The sequence below is a fragment of the Monodelphis domestica genome, chromosome 4 (genome assembly GCF_027887165.1).
Source record: "Monodelphis domestica isolate mMonDom1 chromosome 4, mMonDom1.pri, whole genome shotgun sequence".
Classification (NCBI taxonomy): domain Eukaryota; kingdom Metazoa; phylum Chordata; class Mammalia; order Didelphimorphia; family Didelphidae; genus Monodelphis; species Monodelphis domestica.
Window position 1 is genome coordinate 364,827,468 of NC_077230.1, and position 24,280 is coordinate 364,851,747.

General features: G+C 41.2%; 1 protein-coding gene across 1 annotated transcript; it reads right to left on the reverse strand.

Moving 5' to 3' along the window:
• Nucleotides 1–222: 222 nt before the first annotated feature.
• On the reverse strand, nucleotides 223–18,621 carry SF3A3 (splicing factor 3a subunit 3). Its single transcript, XM_056795173.1, has 17 exons — nucleotides 18,408–18,621; nucleotides 18,054–18,101; nucleotides 15,869–15,921; nucleotides 15,640–15,745; nucleotides 13,425–13,497; nucleotides 12,857–12,948; nucleotides 12,107–12,189; nucleotides 11,004–11,142; nucleotides 10,667–10,735; nucleotides 10,143–10,210; nucleotides 9,864–9,971; nucleotides 7,344–7,413; nucleotides 5,354–5,518; nucleotides 5,154–5,264; nucleotides 2,602–2,692; nucleotides 1,689–1,744; nucleotides 223–508 (listed from the first exon to the last, which is right to left on the reverse strand). The coding sequence occupies exons 1-17, from the start codon at nucleotides 18,501–18,503 to the stop codon at nucleotides 431–433; spliced, it is 1,506 nt and encodes a 501-aa protein (XP_056651151.1). The 5' UTR covers nucleotides 18,504–18,621; the 3' UTR covers nucleotides 223–430.
• Nucleotides 18,622–24,280: the final 5,659 nt, after the last annotated feature.

Consider the following 24,280-nt stretch of genomic DNA (forward strand, 5'->3'; position numbering starts at 1 on the left):
GGAAAGTAAAGAAACTATGGCCCTCAAGAAATGGCTTCCCTTCCTAGCTGTGTGACCCTGGGCAAGTCACTTGACCCCCATTGCCTAGCCCTTACCACTCGTCTGACTTGGAGCCAATACACAGTATTGACTCCAAGACGGAAGGTAAGGGTTAAAAAAAAAAAAGAAAGAAATGGCTTCCCTATCGGGCTTTAGAACACGTCACATTCAAATCAAGGCCAGTTTTATTTTTTTTGCAGAACCTTTTTTAATATAAAATGAATGTTTAAACATATTTCAAATCTTCACTATGTCCACATTTCTTGTCTTCACAAGACATGCTAGAATGTTACATCATGTAGCAGAGTCTTTGGGAACATGTGCTTGTGTAGAATAGAAAAATGCCAAATCCTGGGATGCTGAATCAGTCACAGAACTTGTCCCCAAGCCACTAAAGCAGTCCCTGGCGTTTCAAGTCCTCATATGTCTTCTTATTCACAACATTTCCACTGGAATCCTCATACTCCTCCTAAAAAAAAGAGGGGGGAAGGAAGAAGTGGTTTATCAACCCTGGGAAAATGAACATTTGTTATGTTTGGAAATGGCCTCAGGTCACTTCTGGGAAATCTCAGGGTGAGTGAGTGAAACACAGCTGCCCTTTTGAACTCTAGCAACCCTCACTTCTTGTTTGCCTTAATTTCTGCACTCCTCCAAATCCAAGAATGGATGCCTTCTTATCCATAATTACACTTACACAGGAGCCAGCCCATCATTGGATACCCCCCACAAAGGGAAATCATAGCATTCAGAACTTCTGGGGCAGGGCTTCTTAACTCAGTGTCCATAAACTTGGCTTTTAATACTTTGATAACTCTGCTTTTGTTCATAATCCTTTGCATATTATTTTACACATTAAAAACGTTCTGAGAGGAAGTCCATAGGCTTCACCAGACTGCCCAAGAGATCCAAGACACAGAAAAGGTAGAGAACCCACCTGAAAGGCAACTACTCTCAATTTATGTGGCTACCCAATCACTTTGGTAAGGCAAATGACTTGCCCAATCACTGCCGAAGACCCTAACAAATCCTTTCCAGAAGTAATGAAAAGAGGATACAGTTTTTGAAGGAAAAGTCAATGAGGTGACTTCTGGTTTTATGAAATACTTCAAGAATTCGTGATTTTATTGTTGTGAGCACTCCCTCACAATTGAGAAGCACTAGGGAAGCAATCTTTATGAATTGTTACAGCTGAAAAAATTCACCTCTGTGGTGACAAGCTTGTCCTAATTTAGCTATTAGGCCTTGGATGCCAGATGCAGAACCTATGCACCACTAGGCCCCAACCAGAAACCTCCCGTTTTGTGGGACTCGGCAGAGCCTCTGAAAGCAAAGGGTCACTTCCATGCCACAGTGAGATACTGAAAGAAGGCAACAGTGAAGAGTTACCATATATCTCAAGCAAACTCCTAATTCATGTCAGAAACCAAAGGATGCACATTATCCGATTACAAACAATATATCTAAAACTATTTAGCTTCAAAACTATTTTGGACTGCTGCCAGGACTTCAATGACCATGACCAGAGAATTACTGCTCCAAAGGAGCAAGGCCAGATCAATGCCTACAGCTTCCTGATAAAGAAACTATGGGTTTTTGCTGCTTAGTAGTATACTTAACTCCAACACTGATTCTCAAATATAGCCACTTACCTCCGTATCGGGCTGCCACCGCTCTGAAGCCTTCTGCAATTTCAATTTGGCCCATACTGCAAAACAATCACTCAATTAATATTAATAGTATCTAGGGGATGCATGGGACTAGAACCCCCAGTTCTACTGCAGAATCCAAAAGCTACATCTGTTTGGAACCTTGATGTAGTAAAAATAATAACAGTTGACATTAATATGGCGTTCTAAAGTTTGCAAAACCCTTTCAACTCTGTAAAGTAGTTTATTTAAGTTCCCTATCCTAGCTGTGATTTCATTGGCACACAGAATTAATTCCCTGTGAGGATGGACACTTGCTCTACCAAATTTTAAGTCCTTGAGAGTGGCCTGGAACATGACAGGTAAAGTGTCATGGAAGTTAAATGATAAGGAAAAACTGGCTAATGACCAAAGTGAGGAAGAAAATGGCCATTTCACCTTGGGGTGAGAAAGCTGACTCTACTGTTAGCCAGACATCTGAGGCTGCTCTGCTTTGCCAGGCATGCTGACACATGCTTATAACTCTAACCACTGAGGAGATGGAGGCTAGTGGACATCTTGAGCTTGGGACAAGAGGATTAAAGGTGGTTGAGTCCACACTAAGTTTGATATTAATATGATAGGTTCCTAGGAGCTAGAGGCCACCAGACTGCCTAAAGAGGAACAAACTGTCCCAATGAAACAAAAGTAGGTAAAAGTTCTCATGTCCATCAGTAATGAGAGATGGGTCTGAGGGTAGCCCAAATGCTCCCAGCCTAGCAAGATAGGAAAAAAAGATAAGACTGTTCCACCTTTCATAGGGTTGTATGTTGTTGCTGTGGGGACTGATTCACAACAGGTACCCAAGGTAGTAAATGGTAAAGGGAGTGGGCTCTCAGTCTGGACTAATACTTATGGAGAACTGAGGATTACTTACAAGAGACAGCATCTTCTATCTGGGTCACATTAGCAAAATGAGCTGTATTTGGAATGCCCAAGCACCTCATGCCATGAGCATGGCGCCATTCCTAGAAGAGAATTAGAAGGTCAATGGGAAACAGTAGCCAACTGAACACAAAGCATTGTTCTCCTTTCATCCCTAAATCTTAAAATGCCCCCAATGCCGTTATTTTCTGCAGGAGGCAAGATTTAGAGATCCACAGAGCAACCTGAAGGTCAGAGGTAATATCTTTTTTGGTCTTTAATGGCATTGATGCTATGAAATGCTCCAAGGCAAGCATAAAGTATGGGTACTGAGAAGGCAGAAAAGCCAAGGGAAAAGAAAGAGAAATGAAGAAGGGTAGCTGGGTAATTCAGTGGAAAGCCAGGCTTAAAAACAAGAGGTCCATCAGTGGAATAGACTGGGGGAAAGCGACCTCAGCAAGACAGTATACGATAAACCCAAAGATCCCAGCTTTTGGGACAAAAATCCACTATTCAATAAAAACTGCTGGGAAAATTGGAAGACAGTGTGGGAGAGTAGGAATAGAGCAACACCTCACACCCTACACCAAGATAAATTCAAAATGGGTGAATGACTTAAACATAAAGAAGGAAACCATAAGTAAATTGGGTAAACACAGAATAGTATACATGTCAGACCTTTGGGAGGGGAAAGGCTTTAAAACCAAGCAAGACATAGAATTACAAAAAGTAAAATAATTTTGACTACATCAAATTAAAAAGCTTTTGCACAAACAAAACCAATGTAACTAAAATCAGAAGGGAAACAACAAACTGGGAAAAAATCTTCATAGAAACCTCTGACAAAGGTTTAATTACCCAAATTTATAAAGAGCTAAATAAATTGTACAAAAAAATCAAGCCATTCTCCAATTGATAAATGGGCAAGGGACATGGATAGGCAGTTCTCAGATAAAGAAATCAAAACTATTAATAAGCACATGAAGAAGTGTTCTAAATCTCTTATAATCAGAGAGATGCAAATCAAAACAACTCTGAGGTATCACCTCACACCTAGCAGATTGGCTAACATGATAGCAAAGGAAAGTAATGAATGCTGGAGGGGATGTGGCAAAGTTGGGACATTAATTCATTGCTGGTGGAGTTGTGAATTGATCCAACCATTCTGGAGGGCAATTTGGAACCATGCCCAAAGGGCGATAAAAGAATGTCTACCCTTTGATCCAGCCATAGCACACTGCTGGGTCTGTACCCCAAAGAGATAATGGACAAAAATACTTGTACAAAAATATTCATAGCTGCGCTCTTTGTGGTGGCCAAAAATTGGAAAATGAGGGGATGCCCATCAATTGGGGAATGGCTAAGCAAATTGTGGTATATGTTGGTGATGGAATACTATTGTGCTAAAAGGAATAATAAAGTGGAGGAATTCCATGGAGACTGGAACGACCTCCAGGAAGTGATGCAGAGCAAGAGGAGCAGAACCAGGAGAACATTGTACACAGAGACTAATACACAGTGGTATAATCGAATGTAATGGACTTCTCCATTAGGGGCGGTGTAATGTCCCTGAACAATCTGCAGGGATCTAGGAGAAAAAACACTATTCATAAGCAGAGGATAAACTGTGGGAGTAGAAACACCGAGGAAAAGCAACTGCCTGACTACAGCGGTTGAGGGGACATGACACTGGAGAGACTCTAAACGAAACTCTAATGCAAATATTAACAACATGGCAATGGGTTCGAATCAAGAACACATGTGACACCCAGTGGAATCACTCGTCGGCTATGGGGGTGGGGGGGGGGAAAGAAAATGATCTTTGTCTTTAACGAATAATGCTTGAAAATGATCTTTGTCTTTAACGAATAATGCTTGGAAATGATCAAATAAAATATTATAAAATAAAACAAAACAAAAACAAAAAAAAACCAGGAGGTCCTGGGTTCAAATATGGACCCAGACATTTCCTAGTCATGTAACCCTGGGTAAGACACTTAACCCCAATTGCCTAGCCCTTTTCATTCTAAGATAGATGGTATGGATTTCTTTTTTTAGAAGGAGAAATGAAGAAAAAGAAAGTAAATTCAAAGAAGTATGGGAAATTTTTCTATAAAATTATGTAGATTGAAAAGAAGCCAAAATGAATATATACACCCCCCCTCCCTCCCTCATAAAGAATAGTAAATTACACAAGTGCAATGATACACTCACCACCTATCACAATCACCCTCCCACACTGTTCAGCTTAATTGCTTTTGGGGAAAATAGTGATCAGAGGCTTTGATGTTTGTTTAGTCGGATCTATATATATTATAACCCAGAGAAGTCCATAGGGGAAGGCCCAGCAGGACACCAGCTTCAAAATGGCCAAAGCTCTGACTGTGACCACAAAGGTATGAGGGGACCCTGCCACATTCCAAGCACACTAATTGTCCTTCCTCTTCCCCCTCAACTCCACCTTAAGTCCACACAGGAGATGGCTGTTCATTGTCTCCATTCAAAGATTTTCCCTCCCTTGACTTTGTTTTCAATTGTAGCAGAACAGGCCCCAGAATGCCTTACCGCAAAGTGCCGCTGAAAGGCCTTGGGTCCTCGGTAGGTGTAGTTCCCACAGATCTCACAGTTATAGTTTATATTGAGGCCATGCAGCTTATACAGCCAATAGGGAATGGGCTGGAAGAAACAAGACACAGGATAATAAGAAACTGACTTGTGAAGACAAGGAGAGCTGAACTGGCTCCTGAATAGGGGTAAGCACTCACTTTGCCATCCCAACCCAAGGGCAGGTTTTTGGGGTTGTAGATAATCTCATTCTCTTCATCTTCACTTTCACTCTCACTGATCTGTTCTTCTTCTTCTTCCTCTCTTTCCTCTCCTGTCCGGGCTTGTTTGCGCTGCACATTTTCATGAGTGAGATGTCGCTGTTCCTAAAGAATAAGAGTTAATTAGTAAAAATGCAAGAAAAGTGAAGCCCAATGTAGGAGAAAAAAACAGACACTAATGAATAATAGGTGGAAATGTCAAGTGGTTCAGCAATTTTGAGATGCCATTTGGCACTATGTCTCAAAGTCATGAAACCAGGGACCCCATTATACCACTAATAGCCACACACTTGAAAGAGATAAAATAATGAGAAAAAGGAATTACTTGTACAGAAATATTTACAGGGACACTTTTTGTTACAGTTAAAAACTGGAAACCAAAATGTGTGTGCCCATCAATCGTAGAAAAGCTAAACAAATCATGGTGTATATATTAACATGCTATGAGAAAAACAAAGGATGGATTCAGAGGGATGTCCAAATATTTATAGGTACTGATGTGGAGTAAAATAAGAAAAATTTATATAATGACTATAGTGTGGGGGTAGAACTATTTAGAAAGATTCAACTCTGATCACTGCAAAAACCAATTACAACTCGAGAAAACTAACACTGAAGCATGCTATCTACCATCTGACAGGAAAGACAGACTAAAGTAACAGAATAAGAAATAACATTTTGAAACATGGCTAATTTGTAGATCAATTTTGCTTATCTATTCTTGTTAAGAAAATGGGTGTTTTGTAATACCCAATGGAATCACGCGTCGGCTATGGGGGATGGGGGGAGGAAAAGAAAATGATATTTGTCTTTAATGAATAATACTTGGAAATGATCAAATAAAATATTATAAAATTAAAAAAAAAAGAAATGGGTGTTTTTTTGTTTTTGTTTTTAATGAGGGGAAAGGCACTGGGAGAGATGAGCTAATAATAGTGATGACCAAAAAAGAGATGATAAAAATGTCATTGAAGTTATTTTTTATTAAACAAAGGAGAGAACAGAAGGCAACTCAGAGGAAAACACAGAAGCAGGAGAGCTTTAAAACTAATAAGTTGGGGGCAGCTGGGTAGCTCAGTGGATTGAGAACCAGCCCTAGAGATGGGAGGTCTTAGGTTCAAATCTGGCCTCAGACACTTCCCAGCTGTGTGACCCTGGGCAAGTCACTTGACCCCCCCATTGCCTAGCCCTCACCACTCTTCTGCCTTGCCGCCAATACACAGTATTGACTCCAAGACAGAAGGTAAGGGTTTAAAAAAAAAAACCTAATAAGTTAAATTTATTATAAATTTTCAGAACCTAAAGGTGAGATATTATATAAAGTACTTTGAAGACCATAAAGTGCTACATAAATGCTAGTTATTATTATTACTGAAGGGAATCCCTTCCAACTTTTCAAAGTCCTTGAAAGGATAAGGATTCAAGGATACTTCTTCAAATGGTTAGAGCAGCTGAAATTTTACTTTCTGGTAGGACAAGGATTATAGGTTTTATAAAAAGAAGGAACAACTTGCTGGACTTATCTAAGCAGTTTCAGAGCTTCCTGTTGGCATACATCTCCCAAGCTGGGAGGAAAAAGCCCAAGATTCTAGTAGTTCACCTAAAACCCATTTACTGTAAGAATCAAATTGCTTTAGACAAAGGTGGAGAAACCTCATTCTCCTGAAGATCAGAGCAAGTTCTAGCAACCAAATTGCTTCTAACACCCCCAAATCAGAAATTAAGACACAGATTTGCCATCCAGTTGTACTTAGGTAGACTGGCAACTCTGCTTGTGCTCATGTGGACTGTAGAGAACCTGAGGTTGTCCAAATAGAAGAACCTTTTGACATCAGTAAGTCTCCTTCTTTCTTCTAAACTGCCTAAGCCAAAAGAGATGGGGTGGGTGGCTTTTCAGGGAGGGTTACATTACCTTCAGTAATATACTTACCCCAAGAATCTCAACATATTCATAAATCTGGGCTTCAAGGAAAGCAATGTCTTTATTCCTCTCAGTGTCCCTGTGAATAAGAAATGATCCAGGTTATCTGAAAGGGATTGAAATCTTCCATAGAATGATATAATGGGAGTTCTTTATAGCCTAATTCCACACAATTCCTCAATCTTAGGATTGTTTCATTTAGCACCTCATTCTTTATAAGAGAGCATATCCTTTAGAGAAGCAGTTTTTAAAATGTTACGTTATAAACACCTAAACCCTTAACAGGTTGATAAAGCAGAATTTGGAATCTTAGAAATTTGAAAATATCACGGAAGGCATTAATACCATTGACAGAGAACATTAAAACACTGAGTCATGGGCCTATCACCAATGAACAGATCAAAACAAGAGTCCTCAATGACCTCCCCTCCCCCAAACCTAACAAATTTCTAAATCCTGTCACTTTAACTTAATTCCTCTTCCCATCCTTCTCTTCAGTCACCTGAACCCAAGTTCAAGATGACATTCTCTCTCATCTAAATAATGATAAAACTCCCCTAAATTCTGTCCCAAGAATTCCTTTCTTCAGTACATCCTTTACACAAGCCAAAATAATCTTCTCAAACATAGGTCTGACTGGCCTTGTGACTTACGTGCTCAGAAACTTTTGGTGGCTCCCTAACACCAAGATTAAAACACAGTCTTTAATCTGAGCTTAACTGGATCTGTTACCATCACATTGAATTGTTAACATTGTTGAACATTATAATTTTAATTAACACTCAAGTCCCTAATTCACTGTGACAAGTCTGGTCACCATGCTTTAACATAAGCCCATCCCTGGCATGTGCAATGCACTTCTTTCTCCTCTTCCTCCACCTCAGTGTTGCTTTCTTCAAGGCTCAGCTCAGGTGAAGCCTCTTCTCTGGGAAGTCTTGACTGACTGTCTCATTTCTCTCCCTCCTTCGGGGGTTCCTTACTCTTCAGATTCTCTTCAAAGCACTTTATGTGAGCTCTCCTTTGTCCCACATATTCTGATTGCATTACACTTATCTGGGTCTATATTTGTGGAAGACAGGAAGGGTTTTGTTTTTGTCTTTCATCCCAGGTGCTTTGCATCAAGTTGGAGGCTTAGTAAATGTTTTCTAAATTCAACCTCTTTACATTTCTAGCTAAACAAAGCAACATTCCTGTAGCATAGTCTAGAGCCAACTCTAAATTAAAACAAGTGCAGCTACGTTACAAGTGACCATCACTATGGTTCAGTGATGGCAAAACATAATAGACTTTATAATCTGCATTTTAAACAATGATGACACTAAGTCCTTTATAAAACACTTTGCTTTGTCAAGTACTATCATCCCCATTTTACACACGAAGAGTTTGAGACTCAAAGGTAAATGTCTTACCAATGGATCAAAGCTGGGATTTAAGCCCAATTCTTTTACCTCCAAGTCCAACACTTCTTGGGCTATACTATACTATACTATACTACCTGTTGTAAACCTCAAAATTTCCTTAGACTTATAAATGTTGGAAATTTCACCATTGGGATATTTCATACTTGGAAAATTTCTTACTGATAGTCTATTGGAATGGGAACCCCATTGGATGGGAGGTTCTTTCTCTTCCCTTCTTAAGATTACTTTAGGACAGAAACCTTTTGCTGAACAATGGAAAGGACTTTGACCTATGCTTAAGCATAGAACAGGAATTTCTTTGAGTCTTGATTGATTTTAGAATTGATACAATGGAGATACTTGGAATAAATCTCCACCCTATTCAGTCCTAATAGGATTGAGTAAGGGCTGCAGCCTAGATAAAAATTTAATTATCCAAATCTCTACCCTACTCAAGTTAACAGGATTTAGAAAGGGCTGTAGCAAAGGAGTAAAGTTTTAATCATTTGAAAATATAACCTTCCACAGACATGTGCAAAAGCCAGAAACCTCTGGGCGGTCCTGGGTTAAGCTAGAGCCTCCATTGGCACAGGGAAATTGATGAAGAGTGATTGGTAGATGGGAGAACTGAGGGGAGGAACTTGGATGGTTTCCTTAAAGATAGGGGGTCTGAAGACTGAGAGAAGGCGGTTGAGGTTTTGGTCGGTGTGGTTCCTGGGCTCTGAGAAGGCTTGCTCTGAAGGAAGCTGAAGGTGGGGGCCTCTGAGACTGTTTCTCCATTTTGGACACGTGAGTAATAGGGACTGATCTCTTTTCTTTGCCCCAGCTATCTAAGGGCTTGGGCCTTTTGGCCCAGCCTAAACAGAAGGGGTATTTAAGCCCTATTCCCTTCTCTCCCTTTTTCTCTCTCTCTATCTCTAATTCCTTTCTTACTCCTATTGTAATAAAACTCCAAAAAAGGCTGACGGCTGACTTGAGTTTTTCATTTAGGAATTACATAGCTGATTCCTTGGCGACCTTAAATTAATATATATCAGTCTTTTAAAGTGATTCCCTTGTTACACTGTCAGGCAAAAGGACCAACAGAACCAACTAATCAAAAGGACACAAAAACTACCAGGTTACTCACCTCTTGGTTCCCTTTGATTTGGGATTCTTAGCAAACAGAGAGGAGTCAAGTGATTCCAGGGACTTGCCTTTAGTGCTGAATAGTCTCTGGGCTCGCTCTTCCAGTGTCCTGTGAAAAGACAAAGAATTCCCTAGTTATTACTTCAAGCAGTCTCACCTGCACTTGGCTAGTTTAACAGTAGTCAGACAAATGGAACTTAAGTCCCTCTAAAGGTTATGGTGAACAAGTGAAGAAAGGGAATAACAGAGCAGTTAAAAGATTATGGACCCTGCCTCTTACCCGCCACATTTCAGTCCTAAAGCCAAGAGTGCAGATTTCAGTCTGTCCAGACCCAAGGAGGCCAACTCCTAGAAAACAAAGGGATGAGTTAGGATGCTGAAGAAAATTATTCCTGAGACCAAATGCTCCACATAATATCCTTGTGGCATTAGGTATATCTACTATACTGATTCTAATAGTATGATGACCTATACCAGTAATGGCGAACTTTTTAAAGACCAAGTACCCAAACTGTACCCTCACACCTCCTTATCCCAGACAGAAGAGGGAGGAAGCACTCCCATTGGGTTGCCAGCCAGAGGGGAGGGTGATAAGAGAAATGTCCTCAGGAATGGTGGAGATGGGGAGGGGAGCAGCCCCCTTCGCACATGAGCCACATAGGTTCGACAACATGAACCGATACTATATTATATGTATATATATATGTGTATGGCACCAGAGGGAGGAGAGCAAGAGAGTGAGAAAGAGAGAGAGAGAATATATGTTAATGTCTGTGAGACAAACTGGAGTTACAAAAAATTTACCTCCCAGGAAGAAAATGCAGAGAGGTCAAGGTGGGCTCCAGCATGGGTCAATGCACTACTTGTCTCTTTCTGCCAAGAAAGACAATGAAGCTTATTAACAGTCAGCTCTAGGGTAACAACAATGGGTCTCTCCCACCTTCACAAAGTGCAAGTCTTAGAACTGATTTCCAAACCCAAAAAAACACCCAAAAAACCCTAGATTCCATAAAACTCCAGGGCAGTGAAGTTTTATGGAATCTAGGCCACAAATGAGATGAAAGGACCATTTATCATCAGGCCCTTTACTAAAATGCAAAGAGTCATAACTAAATTTTCTAATATAACTCTTCCAGCTCACCGGCCAGCCTGGAAAGGTACCATTGTCCCACTTCTTCTCAAATTCATTCTGAATCTTCCCAAACAGCTCATTCTGGTCTTGCAGGGGCTTCACTCTATCTGTGTAGTCTTGGAGGTACTCAAGCAGCATCTCCAGGTACCTAATAGAGAAATGCATTTGGACAAATTTAGGCATGCTATCTGTGATGGAGGTGGCAACACAAAGAAAGGCTTATTTCCTATCGAGATGTATGTAGGCCCAGGCTTCTCAATGTAGCCATGGCTTCAATGACAGAGCCCTAAATAAGAGAACCTTATACTGCTTATAGGGTATAGTAATGAAGCAACAGAATAGTAATGGCACCAGAGGGAGGAGAGCGAGTGAGAGTGAGAGAGTGAGAGCGAGAGAGCGACAAAATCAGATTCATACTATTAATATTATGCCATAAAAAATGACAAAAGGACAGATTCAGGAAATCTGAAAAGACTTGTTTGAAGTGATATAGATTGAAGTGAGAAGAGTTAGGAGAATAATTAATATGATGACTACAACACTAAAGGAAAACATTTTCCAAGACTGATGCCAAAGCCCACCTTTTGGCAAAGTTGATGGACTAGAGGTACAGAGAAGACAGTTTCAGACAGTGCCAACATATGGATCTGTTTTGCTTGCCTGTATTTGTTACAAGGAAAGGCTTTTATTTTGAGGGGAGGAGGAAGAAAAGAGGGAGAATGTAAAAATAAAGGTACATCAATGAATATTTTTTAAATGCATGATAAAGAACATGAAGTTCAGGAGGGAGTACAAACAAGCAAAGCAGTATCTAAATTTAACATATATTTTACAAAAATCAAATTGTACATGAGATTCATAGCTTCATATAGAATCCCCCCCCCCCATCCTTTATATATGGAAGTATTTATGTTTGTCAAGTTCATAATAACTTTAAAGTATATTCATTCTGCCAAGACTAATGGAGTATGTGTTCTAAAAGTGGAGTATGAGTTTTTAAAATTCCACATTCCTCAATAACTCTGGAAGTCAAGAGTGCTCAGAAAACAGCCAAGGTTGGAATTTAGCCTCTAATTAAAAAAAAAAAAGTCAAGACGTTTGACAATGCTCACCTCTTGTACTCTGCATTCTTCCTTTCCTTTGGAATATCAAATAACTGATCAAAGATGGACAGATATGTGATATAATCCAGTTTCTGAAAATAAAACAAGAGACCTGACTAAGCTGGGTGTGCAGAACTCAAAGATAAAGTCTAACGGATTCTACACAAGATCCAACTTGAGAGCTCAGGGTAACAAGGTACACATTTGAGTCTTTCTTCTTTGAAAATTTTCCAACATTCAATCCCTGCACTACTTTAGTAGGCTTGCTATAGACATTTAGAAGAAAAGCAGAGATAAGGACAGAAAATTATAATCTCTATTGCCACTGCTACTGGAAAAGGCAGGCCAATGACTTTCTCTATGGTTCCATTCACCATCCTTCTGATTTCCTCAACTAACATTACCCTTTTCCCTCTTCCCAGCAACCATCACTTCTCTCTATATATATTGTCTTCCCTTACTGGAATGAAAGCTCTTTTCTATTTGCAGCCTCAGCACTTAGAAGTGTTTAACACATAAAAAATGCTGTCATTCCTTCATACTTTATACTTTTTTGTGGTCCCCACAGCACTCAACCCATCACCTGGTGCATAATCAGCACACATTTATTGTGCTTTCATTTCTAATGAGGAGACTCATTCAGAAAGTGCATTTCACATCTCTAGCCTAACAAGTGAAATACTAACCACCTCTGAGAATTATCCCCAATCTACACTTCCTAACCCACTTCTGGGAATCAAAATCTGTCTAATACTTTACCTCAGATGCTTTTAGGTTGATGTACTTAAGGTAACAGTCATGAAGATCCAGATAACGGCCATATCCTTCTTCATCAGTGAATTCCACCAAGTCTGAGGGAATCATAGAGAACAGTTGCCCCAAATAAATTAAAAACAATCTCTTACATAAAACCTCTCGTCAGCCTAGACATTTAGTCTATTTGCTTCTTCACTAGACACTGAGGTCCATTCACAAAGCTGTCCCCTGTTGCTTCTGAAGCAAGCTAACCACAACATGCCAAAAAAGCTTATCAAACCACCCAAGCTAAGTGAGCTCTGGAAGAAAGGTCACAGACAGCAACTTTCAACTCCACAGAGTTCTAACTTGATTCAGGTGATTACACAAACTGAAACCAAATTGCTTCCTAAGTGATGTTCAACATAGCAGTAAATCAAGCCAAGATTTCACCTCAGGAGATAGCCTGAGAGAATTAACATACATTTTCACTGGGAGTCTCTTGTTTTCCAGAGTTGAAGGAGGCAGCTGCAATCACACACAAACTGGCTGAGCATATTTTTCCTAATATGAAATGTGATACCCCACTTACTTTGTGCTTCTTCACTAGGATTTTCTCTGGCTTTCAGGAGCTCCTCAAATTCCACTGACATTGGCACACAAATCTGAGAAGAGAAAGCACAAAATCCAGATGGATTCTCCATTTCCTCTGAACAAGAGTAACCATTATCTCATATGTAGGACCAAGTCTGGAATTGGGCATTATATGTAGTATGGCTTCCAATAGTGTCCTTGACCTTAATATAGTACCTCCAAGGAGCCTGAGGGATAACTGAGCCTTTCTTTTTATTCCTATCCTAACTAGCCCTCACCCTCTGCCTTGCCCCTAATGCTCTCCAAACAAAGACATTGCCATCTCACCTAAGGATTCAATCAAAGGACCCCTGAGCATGGCCTGAAGCTATAAGCTGAAGCCTATTAAGAGCCTCAAACTCTTTTTTTCTTTTAAAACCTTTGCTTTCTATACTGGAATGGATAGTTCCAAGGTAAGAGTGGTAAGGACTAGGCAACTGGGATCAGATGACATGTCATGGGTCTTCTGGCTAGTAAGTATCTGAGGCCAAATTTGAATCCAGGTCCTCTCATCTCTAGGCATGGCACTCTATCCACTGTATGACCTAGCTGCCTCTTTTTAAGAGCTTTTCATTGATTTTCCCAGCTTGCTTTTCTTTGGTATCCTCAATACTTAGTATTTGGCTCCAAGTAAATGTTTATTAATTATTTTTCTGTTCTGTTTATGACCAAAAAGGAGAAAACTCAGAATGCTAAGTACAAACTTACTTGACAGATGCACTTCCTTAGCTATGGTGTCTTCACTATGCTTTTCACCTTCAGCATCTCCTTGGCTTCCTATTCCCATTGGCACCATCTTAGCTCAAATCCATATCACCTTACACCTAGATAACTTTAACTGCCTTATGGGTTCCTGCTTCCAATTCAGCCTGTATACCACTGGCAGATTATCTTTTTCTACTTTGTTTCTTTCATTTAACAACATTCCTTAAAAGCCTCTGATGGTTCTCCACTTCCAACAAGATAAGCCTAAATCCTAGAGCCTGAAATTCAAGGTTCTATAGCCTTATCTCAAATTGTCTTTCCTCATCTCCTGCTAAAATCCAACATGACCTTCCATTCAAGGCTGGTTTACTCCTTGTTCCTCAACCACATCTTGTTTATTCTCCCTTCTGTACCTTTTCTCATGTCACTCCTTGACCCAGGAATTCTCTCCCCACTCCTCTACCTAACCATCTTTGAAGATCAAGTTCAAGTCCCCACTCTCAAAGGAAGCTTTTCCCTTCTTCACCTCCCCCCTCCCCCACTTTCTTTCCTTTAAATTAATTTAGTACTTATTGCTTATGTCACTCAGAATCATGGAAGGTCAGAACTAGAGGGATCTTAGTGATTGTTCAATCCAACCACTTCCTTTTGAAAATCCAGAGACACAAAATAACTTGCTCAAAATCACAGAGCTCATTAGTACCAGAATTGAACTAAAACCCAGTCTCCTGGGTATAGGAGAAAGTCCTGAGCCTAAGTCAACACTGCCCACTTATACCATGGCTATATCTTGTCTGGTACTTAAATATGTCTCTCTGATGGGATGGTCAGTTCATTCAAGGCAAAAACCAAATCTTAGACTTCTTTCATTTCTTCCAGAGGATATGCACATAATCAACATTCAACACATAGTGTGATCAATTCCACGGCTACATATCATACTAGTCATATAATTGACATTCATATAATACTTTAAAGCTTGCAAAATACATATGACAACCATGGGAGGTTGGTACTACAGGTATTATCCCCATTTTGACATGAAGTAACAGGCTCAGGGAGGATAAATTACTTATCTATGGTCATATAGCTAGTATCAGAGGCAGGATTTGAACCTAGGTCTTCCTCTCACTCTAAGTCCAGTACTCTACTGTGCCACTATGCCAAAATGTCTATCATAATATAATAAATACTCTCTATAGATATGCATAACATGTGTTTATAGGAAAGGGTATTAATAAAGCAAACTAGGAAAGATGGAGATAACAGCTGCCAAAGTCTATCTTATAATGATAAAAATACTGCCACTTGCTCATGTATTAAAGGTCATCAAAGCAACTCTTAAGGTACAGAAAAGTAAAAATAAACCAAAGAGCAATAATGTCTCTCCTCCTTGCTGCTTCCTCCTGTAGTAATCCTTGGCTCACTCAAAAAGTGTATGCCATATTTCATCAACAATCTGAGCTTACCTCATTTGGGTGCTTCCGATGGAATTCTTTTATCTGTTTGAGTCTATTATAGAATTCTGCAAATTCATTTGGTCCTGAAATAGCACTGAGCTCCTCCTTTCTTAATCTGAAATTCCCAGAAGGATAAAAAAAATACCAAATAAGATCAGAGTCAATAGAATGATTGGCACTGGAAAAATTCCCAGCAGAACCCACATATGACCTAGTGCTACCCAGAACTGCCACTTACCCATCCTTGTCATCATATAAATCTCTCAGGTTCCCACTGACTTCCATATACCTCTAAAAGGCAAAAAAACAAACAAACCCATCATCAATATATATACAATATAAAACATATATATAAAAAAACATATATAAAATATATACAATATAAAACAGTTTCTTGTCACCACACAGTTAGATGTCTTTGGTGATTATTCAAGATAAACTATAGGGCACTAAAACGTTAGCAGGCAGTAGAGATAATTATTTATATGACTTACTTAGAGGAAAGTCTCATTCCTTATTCAAATAATCTCTCTCTACCAGTCAGGCACCATTCTCTAGTATTTCACTTTTTGAGAATTTTTTTTTGGCCCGGGACATAGTTAAAATCTAACCAGAAGATTAAAAGGAGCAGAGTAGGCTGACCTCAGTCATCAAGACATTAGTAAGAATAAGTTTATCAGCTATATTTCACATTCAAGGCTAACAGAAAGCAGCTACCTTGTCACATCAGTGTATTTATGGTTTTATTTAGGGGTTTTGTATGTTTGTGATCTTACAACAATGACCAGTATGGAAGAGGAAGGGGGGGGGCAGAGGAGGGAGGAGGGAAGAAAGAAGGGAGAGAGAGATGGAGGAAGAGAGAGGGAGGGAAGGAGGGAGAGAGAGAGAGATAGAGATGGCAGTTCCCTCAGGGATCTGATGAAAACTGCATATAAAAGAGGGTTAGGAGATAAATCTAGAGGCAATACAGGCTTGGTGATGCCAGAATTATTATCAATGGTGGTAGCAACAGTAGTAGTAGTAATAATGAACTTTAAAAATTTTTACTTTCAGTTCTGAATTCTCTCCTTTCTACACCCACTGAGAAGGCAAAAAATACAATACCATTATATGTATGAAGTTATGTAAAACATTTCCACATTGCTGGTTTCCAGTCATTACTAGAACTCATATTAATACAATAATTCAAGACTATAAAGCATTTTACTCAATCCTGTGAAAATAGGATTATAGGTATTTTAGAAAACAGAACACCAAAGATTATGTGAAAAACTAATAACCATTGGCATTTACATAGTGTTTTAAGGTCTACAAAACTCTTTACAAGCATCATCTAATTTTTACCTCACTCACAATAACCTTGGGAGGTAGGTGCTAATATTATCCCTATTTTACAGATGAGTAAACTGAGACTGAAAGTGGTAAAGTGACTTGTCCAAAGTTACTCAAAATGTATCAGAGGCTCATCTAAACTAACCCAAGTCTTCCTGACTCAAAGCAGAGTTAGGATTCAAATCCACCATTCCTATTTCCTTGTCTATAAGCTGTGGAAAAGACATTATTACATGAGGGACTTGGGTAGTCCAAAAGGGCATAGAGGACCAGAGAGAAGTCTGGATCAGGTAAGGGACTAGACTCAAGCTCTGCAGGCCATTCCTTCTGAGATTCTAATCTCTTTCTTCCCCAGTAGCTGCCTCCAAAAATAAACACTGGGTCTTTGCAAAAAGGAGGTAGTTAAGGGTTAGAGTTGAAATGAATTAATGTGATCTCCTAGAGGGCCAAGGGGGCTATCTATTTTGTTCCCCTGGTTGGTGTTCCTAGTGCTTAGCACTGCACCTGGCCCATAGGAAAACACTTGCTGACTGCTGGGCAGAGCATGATGGCCCTGGCCCGAGCACCCCTTAATTAATAAGCATTAATTAAGCATGCTATGTCAGTCAATAAACATTTAGTAAAGTTTCTATCCCTGACCTGCAGCAAACCCTAAACAAAAGCCTAAGAATATTAAGAAAGACGGGAAAAAAAAGGGAGCAACTAAGTGACTCAGTGGTTTGAGAACCAGGCCTACAGATAGGAGGGCCTGAATTCAAATCTAAATTCAGATACTTCCTAGCTAAATGATACTGGACAAGTGAACTCCCATTACCTAGCCCTTACCTCTCTCTTCTGCCTTTTAACCGTTCCATTATTGCTACAACACTAATTCTAAGGCGAGCAGGAAGTATTTAAAAAAAGAAAAAAGGCAAAAAACAAACCAATCGCTGTCCTCAAAAGGCCCACAGTCTCAAGGGGAAGACCAAATGCCAACGGCTAAGTATAAACAAGGTACAAAGATAATTGGGGATACAAACGGAATGACGGTGCCTGCCCTCAAGGGCCTTACACTCTAACAGCTTTTGGGCCCGCCCCGTCCCGACACTCACGTCCTGCATAGCCCGCGTGCGATGGTCCGAATTGATCTGGTCCCGGAGCTGAAGGGGACAGAGACACAGACCCGGTCAGCCTCAACCTCCCGGGTACCCTCCACATCTCCCTTCTTCCCGCCACGGGCCCACTCCACGACTAGTGCGGGCACAATCCCGCCCGTGAACCCCACCCCCGGCTGGACGTACGCCCCCGAAGTGGCCGTGGGGGTCCCGGAAAATAGCAGAGAGGGAGGGATCCTGGGGCCCGGCAGGGGCCCAAGGAGGAGGAGGGGCAGGATCCCGGATGTGGCCGCTTTTTTTTTCCCTCTTTCTCCCCTCCCTGGTGTAGTTGTCCTCTTTCCAGCCGCTTACCGTGGACTTCTTAATGAGCATTTCCTTGGCCATAACGTCCATGAGTCGCTCCTTTTCTTCATGGTAGCGCCGCTGCTGCTCTAAAATCGTTTCCATTTTCTCCCAGCCGCCTCCACCTCACACCAGGAGCCACGGCCGGAAGTTGCCGAGGCCGCGGGTGCCTCTCAGCGCGCTCGGCCGCCCGCGCCTCGCATCCCGTGACCCTGAGGTTCCGCTCTCGCCGGAAGTTCTTGCTCGGGAGCCGGGACAGTCAGGGAACAATAAAAGTGGAAGCACCAAGAGGAGACGGAGGCTCGGGCCGGGGCTGCAGCGTCCCCTGCCGGCCATGTGCAGATCCGGCTTTTGGCAGCCACTTGCGCGCACGTTCCCAGAGAGAGCGAGAGCGGTCTGAGAGGTCTGTAACCGGGCTGAGATGGGGCATCCTTGAAAGAGGGATCTCGAGGGCATGGGGTTGGCGGGGCAAGAGATGAAATAGTACCAGCTCTCATTCATATCCTGACCTTTTCAGTGACCCCGTGAACGAAGCCAGTGACTACCCTTTTCACAGACCAAGAAAGCGTTTTTTATACGATTTTGAGCTGTTAGAGATCATCTTGTCCACTGCCTTTATTTTTACAGCGTCGCCATCATCTCCGCCTTTCCTAAAGCAGCTTTAAAGTTTGCACACTGCTTTACACATTATTCCATATTCTTTTAGGATTTACAAAACTCCTTTTTCCACAGCCTTGTAATGTTTTCACTCCTATTTTACAGATGAAGAAATGGAGACTCAGATGAAGTAATTTGCCAAGGATGACATAAAAATTGTTTAAAAAGTCTCATCCTTAGGTCTGGAGATTGGAGGTCTTAGGTTCAAATTTGGCTTCAGACACTGGCTATGTGACCCTGAGCAAGTCACTTAAACCATTCTCCCACCCCTTATTGCTCTTCTGCCTTGGAAGGGGAGTATTTTGAGTCTAAGAGAGAAGGTAAGGTTTTAAAAAACAACACAAAACTTCCCAGTGCCTTGGTTATTTCCCATTTATCCTGCATTAGAGCTTCTTTGTAAGTAGCTCCTTGCCTATCGTCTGAACTTCTTGAGAACAAGCTTTCTTTTTTGCTTTTCTTGATAACTCCTGTGCATAGCAGCACATTGTAGACCTTTAATAAATATTTGTCAATTGACATAGTTATCTCCTAAGGTATATATCTACCTATATAGGCTGTGTGACCCAAGGCAAGTTACTTAACTTCTGTTTGCCTTCATCCACTGGAAAAGGAAATGGAAAATTACTCCAGTATTTTTGTTAAGAAAATCCCTTGGACAGCGTTGGCATGGTATGATCCACAAGCTCACAAAGTTGAACAAAACTGAACAACAATAATGGTTATCTATAGAGGAGAAAATGGAGACTCAGAGAATAATAATTGACAGTTTTTTAAGTTTCCAAAACTTTTCTTACAGCTTTTGGATATTATCACTTCCATTTTACAAATAAAGAAACAGAGACTTTGAGATGAAGTGACTTTCCTGTTACTACACAGCTAGAACCCAGGTCTCCTGATTCCAAGTCCAACCTATTTTCCATTCATGTTCTTTTTTTGTTATTGTTGAATCTATGTCCAACTATTTGTGACCATATTTGAGGTTTCCTTAGCAAGGATACTGGAGTGGTTTGCAATTTGCTTCTCCAGATCATTTTACAGATGAGGAAACTGAGGCAAACTGGGTTACGCCCAGGGTCACACAACTAGTAAGTGTCTGAAACCGAAATTGAAGTCAGGTCTTCCTGACTTCAGGCCAGTGCTCTATCCTCTTTGCCATTTAGCTATCCCTATGTATTTGTTGTACTCACAGTGTTATTAGAAATCAAATGAGACTTTGAATTTAAATCCTTTGACTTCTTAATTTAGGGCCTTTTTTTCCTCTCTATCATTGGGCTTCCAAATCACAAAAAGCACATTCTCTCCCTACTCTATAACACACAGATTAGCCTAATAGCCAATGGCCCAGACTATGCTTAAGAGTAGGGAGGACCCTAAATAACTGCACCCCCCATTAGGAGAGCAGGAGGGGAAGAGTCTTACATTATGGCTAGGAGGTGACTAAAATAAGAATCATCTATGCAAGGACATAACAAATGAGCAACATTTTCTAAAATTATTTTTACATTTTTAAAGTAAGTTTTGGGTTACCATGACCAAAGGATTTATTGTCAGATGGCCAGCCTACTAGTAGTGAAACTCTATTCTTAGGTAGGTGGTTCCTGGAAGAAAAGTCAGCCCCATTAGTTTTTCTAACATGCTACATAGAACTTGTCAGAATTTATACCTCATTCATAATTGAGAACTCAAGGTCACCTCCAGGCCAAGATGTAACATCAAAGTAGAATTTTTTTTCATTGATGGCTTTTGTCATTTCTAGATATAGCCCTAGACCCACTCCCATTGAAATTTCTCTTTTAACATGGAAACAGTTAAGTACAACTAATTGACATGGTATTCTCCATGTTTATCACAACTGTTTACAACAGTGGTGTCAAACTGAAATAGAATCTGATTCCGGTGAGCCACATATTGACTTAGAAAACCACAAATTTATATTATCTGTGTTGTATTGCATTTTTATTTATTTTATTCAATATTTCCCAAATTACATTTTAATCTGGTTTTGACCCCACTCTGGAGTTTTGAGTTTGATTGCATTGGTATATAACATACTAGAAAGGGGGTTGTTTCATTGTATGTTCTCTGGGACCAGGATAGGCATCAATAATTTATTAGGGTTAGACTTTCTTCTTAGTGTTATTTTCTTTTCCATTAATAAGATGATCATTGCATTTTTCTTTATGATTCTACTAACTTCATTTGGCATCATTTCATAAAAGATTTCTCACATTTCTCTGACTTTTCCCCCTAGTCCTTCAGATATGGAAAGATTTGCCTTTGGTTACATGGATTATAAACAATAACTCCTACTTACTGCCAAACCAATCCAGAAGCTTTTTGGATTATGTTGAAAAGTTTTCAAGTTAGTTAAAAAGATGGAAGAAATGATAATGGAGAGATTGAATCAGAACTGAGGGTACTTACAAAAAGGTTCAATCTAATGATCTCCCATTTTTTATTTCCTGGCAGCTTTCCAGTGAGTTAGAACTGCTATGGATCTCTGTAGAGAGAAGGGGTGGTCTTATATTCTCAGGCTATGTGTCCCTAAATCTATGGCTCCTGTTTTTGTTGTGTTTCTTCTTTCCTAATCTTAGATGAATAAGTATATGAAGAGGGAATAGACCAGGTTTCTACCAGGTTAGTTAGAGAAGGTACAAGTTGTCCCCTCAGACAAATCAAATTGTTAACAGAGATTTTTGGAATCAGGAGCAAGTCCTAGTTAAATCCAGTGAGGAGCCAGCCTTTAGGAGTGATGTTTGACTGAGCCCAGGAATAGATTGACTGGTCTGCTGAGATATCACAGTCTACAAGGATCTAGGCCAATGGAGCCAAGGAGCAGTTTGTTCACCTGTGATGCCACTCTCTGCAGTGAATTTGGTGAGGATTCCTTTAAGGTCTCTCCTGTCTAGAAGAATATATCCTCTACTGTGAGTCTCAGTAGCTTTAAGATTGAGCCCAATGGAACCATGGAAAAGTATTCTAAAGAAATAAATTAATTTTTAAAAAAGGATTGATCCTACTCTTTCCAGGAACTGAATTTGTGTAGCCCGGAGAGTGTGCCCCTGGCTGAAGAGAGCCTGCAGTTGTGTAGATGGGTTCTTGAGCTTTGTTTCAGACTTTAACACTTGGTTTTCTCTGTTACCTGCCTCTTATTTTCTCTAATTTCATCCAATGAGCAACTAAAAGTCAATTAATCATGATAGATTGCATTCATACAGTACCTATTATGTTCCAGGCACCATGTTAAGTGTTTTATAATTTTTTCCCCCTTTTATCCTCACCACCATGGGAGACAGGTGCTATTATTATTAGCATTTTACAGTTAGGGAACTGAGGCCAAGAAGTTAAATAACTTATCCAAGGTCACACAGTCAGTAAGTATTTGAGGCCAGATAGACTGGCTTCCCGATCAGCTCTCTGTCCACTGTGCCCTCTAGCTGCCTCTAAATAGAATCCTGGGAAGGGAAGGGTGTGAGGGAGAGAACATTGAACTCCGTTTTTAAAAAAAGTTAATTTTTGTTTATATGCAATTGTGAAAAAGATTAGAATTAAATGCAAAATAAATAAAGTAAATGGTAAAACCTGATCAACTTCCACCCCTCCAGCTACTATATAAACGTTTATTAAGTGCCTCTGTGCTCCTGGGGTTACAAAGATAGATACTACATAAGGCCCCATTGTCTGATGGAGAGTAGTAATGAGAAAACTGAGACCTAGAGGGGAAGGGATTTGCCCACAATCCCACGGTAAGCTGCCACAAAAGCCAAGGGGCAAACTCCAAATCCAGTGTTCTGTTCACTCCACCATAATGCCTCTAATTCAGGGAAGGGCTTGTACACAAATAGCTCTGATACAGGGAACAGTGAGGTAAGTGCAAAGGAGAATCCTGAGGAGTGGAAAATGTGAGAAGGGAAGAGATCACTTTCACCTGGGGAGTCTGGGAAGGCTTTCGTGCTAGGGAGGAGGGGGGACCAGAGCCCGGGTTTACAGGAAGGGAAGGATGGGAGCAGATAGGGGTCGGGTAGTGGGATTCCATGGGGGGCGGGGCACGGGGACTTGGAGAGGACAAGATGACAGAGGGACACAGTCGCCTCAGAGTTCAGGAAAGGGAGTAGCAGGAGATAAAGCTGGACTGTTAAATTGGAATTCAATTGAGGAGGGCCATAAATGGAATTTCTACCGACTCTTGTCGTTGGGGAGTCATCCAGGTTTCGGGAGAGAATAGGAGGGTTCGGCCTCCTAGTTTTGAGGTCACCGTGAAAAAGTGGCTCCCCCTTTCCTGGCCTCAGTTTCTTCAGTTCATAAAAGGAAGGGATGGACCAAATGGCCTCTAAAGTCCCTTCCAGCACCGATGTTTTATCTGCCAGAGTTTTTAGCCTCCGGCATTATCTTAGCTAGTGACGTGATTCATGTATGCTTAGAGATTAATCTGGCAGCGTCAGAACGCTGAATTAGAGGGTGGAGGCTGCGGAGGCGGAGGCTCGGTTAGAAGGCTACTGTTGTGCTTTACAGCGCCCTCTCGGCTGCCCAAATTGCCCAGTGCCTGAAGTGGGTGGGGAGAGGAGAGAGATCCTCGGCTCTGGGCTGGATGGACCTTAGGCGTGTGCATCTATGTGTCTGGAGGCCCTTGGGAAGGAGAGAGAGGAATAGGATACCCGGAGCGGGCCAAGGGGCTAGACTCCGGCTTAGGAAGTTTCCTGCGGTCTGACTGCAGTCACGTTACAGAGGGACTGTGGGTTTGGGGGGGGGGGGGGCTGACTGAAAAGAGGCAGAGGGAGGGAGAGAGAATGGCGGAGAGGTGGGGTGAGGAGGCAAACGAAGGAGTGAAGACTGCATTCGGGGCGCGTAGTCATTCAGACGCCGACCTCCCCTAGTCCCCCTATTTTTGGGGGCAGTCCTCCTCCCTCCCCCAAACCCGTCCATGAATCACCCGTGTTGGGGGCGGGGGGAGGCGGAGCCGTGACCCATTCATGCCGGGAATCGGATCCAGATGTTCCTGCCTCATGCAGCTGCTCCTTTGCCTTTTTTGGCTAAAAACGTGCAGTCAAGAGCAAATCCCCGGGGGGCGAGGGGGGAGCCTGGCCACCCCCCTCTCCTCCACTTCTACTCATCACGGGAAAGTGTTGGGGGGCAGGGAGCAATTCTGGGGTTCCAGGGACAGGCAGCGGCAAGAAAAGGAGCCCCTCCTCTCTATAGTTCTTCCCTTTTAGGGGGCTTTTTAAGGG